This window comes from Kryptolebias marmoratus, linkage group LG20, assembly GCF_001649575.2.
Source record: "Kryptolebias marmoratus isolate JLee-2015 linkage group LG20, ASM164957v2, whole genome shotgun sequence".
Taxonomy (NCBI): Eukaryota; Metazoa; Chordata; class Actinopteri; order Cyprinodontiformes; family Rivulidae; genus Kryptolebias; species Kryptolebias marmoratus.
In genome coordinates, this window is record NC_051449.1 from 2,599,946 (window position 1) to 2,610,374 (window position 10,429).

The 10,429-nt window shown below is 43.5% G+C and overlaps 1 protein-coding gene across 1 annotated transcript in view; it reads right to left on the minus strand.

Annotated features, from left to right (window-relative positions):
- Window positions 1-10,429, minus strand: part of LOC108232834 (contactin-associated protein-like 4) — a 118,327-nt gene continuing 107,898 nt past the window's right edge. The window contains exons 21-24 of the mRNA XM_037973024.1: window positions 9,170-9,257; window positions 3,783-4,001; window positions 2,422-2,493; window positions 1-1,196 (exon numbers count right to left, since the gene is read on the minus strand). Of these exons, the coding sequence (XP_037828952.1) occupies window positions 1,000-1,196; window positions 2,422-2,493; window positions 3,783-4,001; window positions 9,170-9,257 (576 nt within the window). The 3' untranslated portion in view covers window positions 1-999. The remainder of the gene's footprint in view (window positions 1,197-2,421; window positions 2,494-3,782; window positions 4,002-9,169; window positions 9,258-10,429) is intronic.

Genomic DNA, 10,429 nt, shown 5'->3' on the forward strand with positions numbered 1-10,429 from the left:
GGGTTGTGCAGAACTTTCAGAGCAGGGAAACATCTAAAACCTGCAGGATCCAGCAGGATAGTGGCCCTCCCGGACCAGGATTGGACACCACTGCTCTACATCCTCACCTACAGGCCCACTCTGGTGCAGCGTTCTCAGATGCTAGATCGGCATGATGTTACCGCCACGAGCATCACATCTCCAGGAGGTTACTTCCAGGATTTTGTCCTGGGCACGGCGCCAGCGTCGCCGACCTTGCTTCGTATTCTCAGCTGCCGAGTGACGCCGAAGCGTTTGGATGACGTCGTTCCATCCAGAACCTTCATACACCGTGACCACAACGTCGCTACAGAGGTTTTACGCAGGCTCAAATCTCTCCACGACCTACCAGGTATCAGGAACCCACTGTGATCTTAATACGACCCCTGAAGAGCTTGAAAAGAGTTTTACGTTCTAATAACATCATCCAGTCTGAAGGGGGGGGTTATTTTTTTCAAGAGGATGTTTCAAGAAGTATTCTGGAGCCTAATTTCCTCAACAAGCACTAAACTGAAGCGAACAGCAGCTCCTACAGAAGTGTTTCCCCTGGGGGTCTGATTAAGTGTTAAATCATTTCCCTTCAAATTAAACAAACAATCATTTTTTTTCCCCACAGAAAAAAGCCTTCAGTCAAACCCCAAACACGCTGGAATAAAGAAACGAAGTTAAAACAATCCATAAAACAGCCTTTTCACAATGACAGAGTGTTATTACTTCAACATGTACATTTTTAATAATTACAGTTGTTGGAACAGGGATCAAACTTCTTCCTGGTCCAGCGCCGGAGGGTTTAAATCAGCTTTTACACAATATACAAGAAAAGAGAAAACCGTGTGCGCCGCTCCTCCTTCCAGTTCCGTAAGACCGCGTCCGTCCAAGTGTGTCCCCGGCTCGTGGCGCAGAGCGAAGTTTCTGAGGCGGCGCAGGACGCTCCTGTCTGCAGAAAAACAGCAGCTCGTCGGCGCCAAACGGGCGTCCAGGTTACATGAAAAAATCTTTGGGGTTTTCACCGGAGACGTTCTGGGAGTCGGGCTGGTTGTTGTAAGAGAAATCCTGCCTGTCTTCCTGTTTGACTCCCTTCGCGTCCTGGTTTTGGTACGTCTCTTTTCTCCGGTAGAGGAATCTGGCAGTTACGGCCAGGACGGTTGCGATCACAAAGATGACGACCGCTATGACGCCTGCAAGGCAGAGGACATTTACATTTACAACAAAAAGGCTCGTTTAGGTGAGAAAAGACAAGGAGACAGGGTATGCACAGACTTTTAAAAAGATATTTCCCACACAAACCAAACCATGATATATTGTAATGTTTTAAATTCTGCAGAAAATGGCTGCGTGTCTGGTAAATATAACCCTATAATACAGAAAACGCGCTGATGTGTTAATTCATTAAATGTATTATTATTTGCATGCAGAAAGGGAAGTTCTATATAAAACAAACCTGATTTTCAGCGAAGCAGCTGCACTCTTCAGCTGTTTTGTGGCCTGGATTTTATAGATCTTTAATTTGAGCAGCTCAGTGGCTTCGAACTACATAAATGCTACAAGTGTTGGGAACGTAAACAAACACAGAATTAAATACTTTACCCTTAAATACGTTTTATAGGCGCGACGATCATCATAAAGTCTAACATCTTGTTTCCCTTTTTAGCACTTAAACCTGTTTTCTTTGTTCACTTCAGGAACATTTCTGGTGCCTGAATTTGCGCTTCACACGTCTGTAACGTTTCCGTTTTCTACGTTTTCTCTGAAGCAAATTAAACCACCTGTTTAAAAAACAACACATTACATCTAGGAGAGAATATCTGGGTGGAAAAGATCATTTAAAGACATCTGAGCTGTCCTCAGATTGGATTTTAAAACAGGAAGTAAACTGAAGGTGGAAAATATTTCCCCGAAACCATCCAACTCAAACTTTGTCTCCGTTTGAATCAGCCACGGTGGTTTCGGTGTTTCTCCCTGCCGTCTGTTTGTTCCACTAATCTAACTTCATCCCATCGAGTGAGGAGTTTCTCACATTCAGACTCGACTCTTTTCTTTATTCACACAAAGTTTTATCTAGCTGGAATTCCAAAACGCGTCTGAAATCAATTTCTTATTGTATTACTTCGGCTCGACGACAGCGGTGAGAAAGTTGCTCTGTCTTCTCAGACCAGCTTTTAATTAGTTTAGCTCTCTTTTGTGTGCCGAGACACAAAGTCACAAAGATTTAGAGAGTTTCAAACGACTTGATTCACGTAGTTAAAGGAACTATTTCAATCTTCCTTTTGATTTAATCTGAGGCGGAGGAGGAAAAGCAAAGGAAAAGTACTTTTGGTGAAATATTTTCATCATCTCATCGCTGCTGCAGAGATGAATCCATGACACAATCAAAAAGAAATCCAACGTAGATGAAAGACGTACCTCCGATCAGAGCCGAGTCCGTCTTCATGGCGTTGACTAAAGGCTGACCCGAACCCACAGAACCAGACCGGTCTAGAGCAGAAGGAGCGAAGAGGGGAGGAAAGGAAAGAAATGTAAGCAGAGAAACGAGATTTAACGATGAGCAGAAAAACAAAGAGGAACATTTAGAGACAACATTTGTTTTATTAAAAAGGGCCAAAAAAGGGAGGAAATATTGATGGAAACTCCCCTTTTTGGTTCAAATTAATTATCCTCCCAAGTACATCATTATCTGCCTCCTGAACAAGGAGTCCATCCTTAACGAGCAGGAATTATAGAATAACAGGCAGAACAGAAACAAAGTCCCAAAAAGAACTGAAATACAGGACATATGTAGTCACTGTCTTTGTTAGGTACATCTGTTTAATTGCTGCTGAAATGAGCTTCCTTCGTTGGGCGGCCGGGCTCAGCCTCAGAGAGAAGATGAGGAGCTCAGAGTCGAGCCGCTGCTCCTCCTCATCGAAAGGAGTCAGCTGAGGTGGTTCATCTGATCAGGACGCCTCCCTGTGGAGGTTTTTCTGCGATGTCTCACTGAGAAGAGACCTCGGGGCAGACCCAGAACTCTCTGGAGGGATTCTGTTTCCTCTCTGGTCTGGGATCAGCTCAGGACCCTCCAGGAGGAGCTCGAGAGGGAGGTCTGGGTTTCCCTCCTGGACCAGGACCTCCTGGATCCATCTTTACCACTGGTAGAAGATGGATGGATGGATGTTCAATTGCTGTTAACACCAACAGCTGCTGGAGTTCATCCAATCAGCTGTAACGAACGCAAACAGGAAGTATCTGTGGAAGAAGAGTCACATGACTGCTCCACGTATACGAACTGCTTATGTAGCAACATCCTGTTTGAAACCCTTTTTTTATGTGTGTGTTAAACAAGTTTCTCAGCAGATATTAATGCGTCACCCATCTGCTGCGAGCTTCGACACCATCTGCGTTTCAAACGAGCGCGAGACCCGGTGATTATGTCCGGGACGAGAGAAACGGGCCGTGCTTGTTCAGGGAACGAGTTTACAGCTGCGGCCTCGGGGGCCGGAGATTTACCACCGAGCATCTTCTGACGGCCATCTGCCTCCTGCCCCGCGAGCGTAAATCCACGTCTGAGCCGCTCGGCTGGTTATTCAGGAAGTTCGTTTATTTCAGGACGCCAACGAGTGCCCCCCCCCCCGTCCTGGAGTGGGACACCTGATGGAGGATTTCTGTCAACCAGGTGGGACACATCACCCCTTCTGAATTACACTGAAGTCATTTCAGGGCAGAAAAGTAAGTAACCCATGGATCCTAAAAGATTTAAAGCCAACCAAACCAAGCCCCGCCCCTTTTACCTGACAGGTGGTGCGTGTTCTCGGCTGCGTAGGGATTGGCTGAGGCTGAAGAACCGCAGCTGGACTGAACTAGAGGTCCGGAGACGGAGACGGGGCCGGTGTTCGGGTTCAGAAGAGCCGCCTTCAGGGGGCTGAAGGAGTTGAAGTGAACCACTGACAGGCAGCCGGTGAAACCGAGAGACCCGAGCCGGGCCAGGTCCGGATCCAGGTCATCGGACTCTGACGAAGAAAAGACATCCCTGCAGATTACTTTGTCCTTTAAAGCAGTCGGACCATTAAAGAAGCAAAACATGGACAGAGTTTTTACAGTTTTAAACACATCAGCCGAATTTATCACTGCTGTTCTGTTTATTTTGTGATGATTTAAGGATTTTTATGTTCTGATTATGTTTTTATTATCTTTGACAATCATCTAGAATAAGGTTTCCATGATTTTGAGTTTTATTCAGATTATTTAGATTTTTCTTTAGTTTGATTTTCTTGGTTTGTTTATAAAAATAAAACCCTCAATCCACATAAACACAAGCAGACAGTTGCATTTATTCTGAAACTCTCGTTCTGTTTGCTTGGTTGTAAACATTTGCAGCTTTGACCAGATGATTTAATTTTTCTCTCCCAAAAATGAGTTTTTAGGGCCAAGATCTGTGTTTGCTTATGAATGATAAGTGCAAACAGAGAAATACCCGTTTGTGTGCATGGGGGCTTCAGTTCATTTCATTTTCTGCTTCCTCCTCACACCTCATTTGATTCTCACAGGGCGGTCCGGCAAAAGACACTATAAGTTCAAGAAGACTGCACCGATTTGTCCTTTAAAAAAAAAAAAAAAAATAAAGAAGTGAAATGAAAAACTGGAGACCTTTCTGTTTTGGAGATAAAGTCTGAAAAAACAAAAAAGATGTGGAATAATTTCAGGAAGGAAGACGTCTTCAAATTAACCTCAGAAATAAACGTAGTTTTGTTCTTTTCATCCAAACAGTTAAATAGCTCCAGACTCTTTGAAGCATCAGTAAAAAGAAAAACTTGGTTTCTGAGCTGGGACGTATCTGATAATCTGTAATGTTTTTCCCTGCGTCTGTATCTGAGTTTGCTTGTCTGTACAGTTGGCAAAATTAGAGCCAACAAGGAGAAAAAAGTAAACCGTTATAATAAAGAGGAGGAAACGGTGTTACAACATTCAGCAGCTGGGAGTTGGGGCATATTTTATCCTCCTGCTCCTCTTTGGATCTTCAGAGTGTAAGTTAACTTTCCCGTCTTGAATATTTCTAAGGTAATATCCAACCTTCCAGTAATATTTTTCTTGCTCATCACTAGCAGGGCGAGCAGCTTCCTGTTCCAACATCAGCAAAATAAAGGAACTTTCAATTCCAAAAACCGAGTTTAAGGTTTTATGAATGTCTCTCCAGTAAATTTAGGACACTCCCAGAACGTGTGGGAATGATCGGCTTCTTCTGAGCCGCATTGTCTCCAACATGTCCACGTCTTATATTTGTCCCACGCTGCCATCCTGAAGTATCTTCTTACATTTTTCCAGCAGCGTTCGCTCCAGCTAACGGATCTTAACGAACTCACAGACGGCTACGACTCGACTAACCGAGCTAAAAATGTGCTGCAATAGTAGCTGAGGGTCATACCCGGCGCACACTCTGAGCCCTAACTGACTGACGAAGACCCGCCTGTTAGCAAAATATCTCACGAAGCACGGAACAGATTTTAACGAATCTCGATTGGAGTCAGTTCAATTAAAGATGGCCGCCACGGGGAATGGACTTTAGAAAAACGGCAATAGCTCAGTCAATTAGAGATGTGGAGATACATTTTGTGTGGTAGTAGCTGAGAGTCATCCCTGTGATTTATGCTAACAGAGAGGTTTGACCACAACGGTTCCTCTGTCCCTTCTCAGCGCAGGAGGATTTCAGTTTTAAACTCTGGCATGAAAGGTGGCGGGCGATATGCATTCCTTCAAGGCCTCCATTTGCAACCAGCTAATTTATTCTGCTACCAAATGGGGAAACAACATAGATTCTCATTTCTACTCACATCGGCTCATAAAGACATCCGACACATATTCAGTTTCCCGTTCTGCATCCGTCACTTCACGAGACAAATTAGCGCCCTCCACCTTTATCTGTTCATCTGAGCGACTTAACTCTTCATCGCTCATCTGCGCTCCTTCACAGAGACATAAACAGCAGCTGTTAGAGCCGCCGCCGCCGCGGTAAACAGCTGCATCAGTGTCTGATCAGATGACTGAGAGCTGACTGTGTTTTTATTTCCACCTGAACACGTCTGCATGTTGATGAGAGCAGCAGGAAACGAGCTCCTCCCCGCGTCACGTCAGTCCTTCTCCTTCTGGGTCCATTAGTTAGACTGATGGATGAGGAGGTTGGGAAGAAACGACAGAAAACCCACTCCGCTGCTGCTTTTTTCCCTGATCCTGATCTGACTCTCTGCCGTCTGCTTTGACAGAGGGGATGATGGGTCACACGTCGACATGATGGGACTGAACCGCACAAATAACTCTGAGCTGTGAGCAACTTTATCTCAGGAAGTACAGAACTTAAATACTTTGAATTATGAGCCCTCCTGAAGCCTTCGGGACTTCAGGTCCTTTTGACCCAAACGTCACGGGAGGGTTAAAGGCCTTGCTTTTCTTAAACGCTGCCTTTCACAACAGATATTTTAGAACAGGAAGTGTTGTCGTTTTGGTTGAAAATAACATTAAGCGTGACTTCACGAGATGTCACGCTCAGAGCATGCATTGAGGATGACTCTTAGCTATTACCCCACCAAATTTTAGCTCAATAGCCATAAAAACGACTGAGTAATCGCCATTTTTGGAAGCCATCTTGAATTGCACTGACTCCAAAAGTTAATCAGTTGTAGGGATTATTTCCTGACAGTTAATGATGAATTTTGTCAGGAAAAAAGCATAAAAATGCATATAGTTGTTATGTTTATTTACAAAATCTTTCATTAAGAGGCCCACTCTGATGTTAATTTTTAGTTAGCTTTATTTTGAAAAGCTGACTCAGGTTTTATCATTAATAAGTAATGTGGTTCCTGTGAAAGCTGCAGCCTGCGGCCTCTCAGCCCCTCGTGTTATTAACAGCCTCCACCCCGTCGCCTCTGATGGAGCAGCTCAGCGCCAACATGAATAAGTCACGACGGAACCGATTACTGTCCCACCTCAACGCCGTAACGCGCCGCTGCCCGGGAGAACGCACACGACTTCGATGGAAACGCCCAAAACCTGCTCTGACCACGACAAACCCGAGCCCGAAGTCGCTGAAACTCAACGGTAACTCTGATAAATTAGTTGGTTACGATGCCTGGATGTTTATCATGTTTATCCGTCGGTGAAACATGATTTACTGCTGCATCCTGCACAAGAAAGTTTCAATAAAAACTAATTAAGTGATGCATTATAAAGGTAACTTATCAATCTTTTCCAAATGGCAGGTCTCTGAAGGCTTTGTTAGTGAAACGCAAACCTGCGCTGTTTTGTGAACTTTGCGGAGTGTGATTGATTCAGTGGGATGGCTGCCCGGTGAGCTGCCTGATTAGATGACAAGCAGGACTGTTTTGCATCAGATGTGGCAGAAATTAATGTTCTGTACAGGAGCAATGACTCGTTTTTATTGACTCGGTGGCTAAGATGTAGTCTCCAATTTAAAGTTTTAATTAATAACTCTGGAGGAGATTATTCAGGTGTAGATATGAAACTGGATGTTGTTTATATTTGTTTCAAATGTGAGATGTGAGACTGTATGTCCAGGTCACATCTTCTTCTTTCAGGGGTCTCCACAGCGAGTCGTCCTCCATCTAACTCTGTCCTCTGTGTCCTCTGTCCTCCATGTCCTCTCTAACTGCATCCATATCTGTCCTCTTTGTCTCTAACATCCTTCTGTCCCTCCTCTGCACATGTCCAAACCATCTCTAACTTTGTCTCCCAGTCCTTCAACCTGTGCTGGACCTCTGATGTCCTCATTCCTAATCCTGTCCGTCCTCTTCCCTCCCAAGGACAACCTCAACATCTTCAGCTCTGACACGTTCCAGCTCTGATGTGTGGAAGTAGACAAAACCAAGCTTTCACTTAAACAGCATTTAATCTTAAGAAGAGCAGCAGTTCTGCATATATAATCTAAATTTTGTGGAATAGAAGGCCTTGTATTTATTCTCCCAGGCTTTATTTAACATTTGATTATTATATCTTAATCTGATTTGTGTTTAGCCACAATTTTAAAACCTTTAACAAGTAGTTGTTTAGTTTATCTGGAAAGAGAGGTATGTGTTAGAAGATCTGGATTTGAGCCACGGTGCCAAGCATGAAGGGGGAAGAAGTTGCCCTTTGACCTCCAGAGAAGAGGGACACCCTCTGAAGGAAGCATTAAAACCAGACAACATCCTTTGTTTCCTCAGACAATCTTTGCTGACACTTTGAGGTGATGTGTTTTCCCACATTTTATTTGAGGATTGTCTCCCAAATGCATTTGGTTTTATCTTTGTAATAACCGGTGTTTTCTCTCTGCTTTTGGTAAAATAAATATTTAAATTTAAGGTATTGTCTCCTTCCGGTCTCTTTCCATCAACCAACTCGGGTGAGGTGAAGGAGGAGGAATGCAGGTGAAAATCCTTACCTCAACAGAAGCCATATGAAGAATCCAAATGGGTTCATGGGTTTTTGTACTGCATGAACCTTTTTTTTAATATAGTTTTAAAGGTTTTTATGTGTCTGCCGTCTGCCTCTGTAACGTCAGACTTTATTCCCGTTAAAGTTGACCAACTTCTGCAGAAAGAACACCAAGAAGAAAGAAACGACCCCGAGCAGAAGAAGAAAACAAGGAAGTTCATCAGTCGGGGACCACAAGTTTGATTCTTCATCGCCCCCTACTGGACTGGAGGGAAACTGTAAACCAGTAAATAGTCTGAATATAAATGCCAGCACAGAAGGTCTTAATGATGCTGTAAATACACGCAGATAAAACGTTCTCAGAGGAATGTTGGACCTGATGGACCTCCCTGGTTCCTGTCAAAAAACTGATTTTCTTTTCTGCTGCTGATGTTAGTTTAATAAATAGCAGATTTAATAAATGAGCGGACGCTTCTTTCTAATCAGAAAAGAAGTCTGAAGAGGAATGATGATGAATTTAGGAGTTAAAAGTAACACATTCAAGTTTAATAAAATAACACTTCCAGAAGTTTTTAACTACCTGGTCTTGTTTAAATCACAGATACCTGAAGGAAAGAAATTTAAGATATGTTTTTAGACTTTTTTTCTCCTGAACAATATAAATAATCAGTCATTTCTGCTTATTTCTTTGCTAAATTCAGTGAGAAACGAGGTTATTCAAATGAGCCTGAGTGCTTTTTAGTGCCTCTTCTCTTACCCTGAACTCTGCCCAAAACAAGAGACTTGATGCTGCTTAAATCTCCGTAAGATGTTAGGTTGAAGTTTTCTCTCGCGTTGTGGTCGATCTGAAAAAAAAGAGGAATAAATTAGTAAAATTTATGCTGAAGGAACAGGATTTTTTTAGTGGGAGATAATATTTATGCAGATTTCTGGCTAAGAGTTGAGAAAAATGACTGAGAGAGCAGCGAGAATTTGTTTCGTGAACCAAAAACTGTCGAGGCAACATTTACGGCCATCATTCTGTTGTAAAGAAACAAGCGTTTCAGAATGATGGAAACGGATAAAACGCAGAAGCACGTCCAGGTCACCTTGTTATTTATCTCGGCGTGTTTATAATTATACAGACGCTCCGGCTGCTGCTCAGATAGGTTTCCCCTCGTTTATCATCGGAGGCTGTTAACAAGATAGGTGATTCAGAAAGTCCAGATATGATTAGGTCGCTTCATATTTCATCGCGTTTTGCTGCCCTGGTGGAGCTGCGTCCAGGACGGGAGCTGAAGTGACACCAAAGTGCTGACTTACAGCTTTACTCCACTGTGCCGCGCTGTGTCTGCGTGCCCTTGAGGTACGTTGAACGCAGATATAAAAAAAAAAGCTTCATGTTCGTCCGCTTTGAATACAGCAGCTGTGGTTTTACAGCAACATACGCCAACACGTAACGCATAAATCTGCATGCTGAAGAGCCCCCGAAAAACGGGCTCAGGTCACAGAAAGCGAATCATGTGCAGCGACACGACCAGTGTGGGCAGATAAATCAATCCAGTCACACGGAATCAAACGGGCTTTATTTGTCCCAGTGGGGGGATCTGTTCGGAGCTCGCAGCACATGTGAGGTTGTGTAACAAGGCGAATACGCAGCTGCATCATTCACGTTTCAGCTGGAAGCTCAATCAAAGAAGCTAAATGTTTTCTGTGGCTGTATCTGAGACTCGAAGCGTCTCGATGTCATTTACCGCTCATTTCAATCAGGAGAGTAAAAGGTTACATTCCTTCTTTCTGCAAACCAAAAATACACAATATTGGCTGATAAACTTTGCACCAAAAGTAAAGAAAAAAAACTGTTTATTTCCCATTAAAAGGAGCCACATTTGGGAGGAAAATGCATTTATGGGTTAAAAATCTTCTCTGCCAAACAGCTTATTCTGTTATTAAACAGACCCTCCAGGATTTACGCAAAATCAAGCAAACCCCGCGAAATCGCAACTTTTTGCAACTTTGCCCAAAACACCGCAACTTT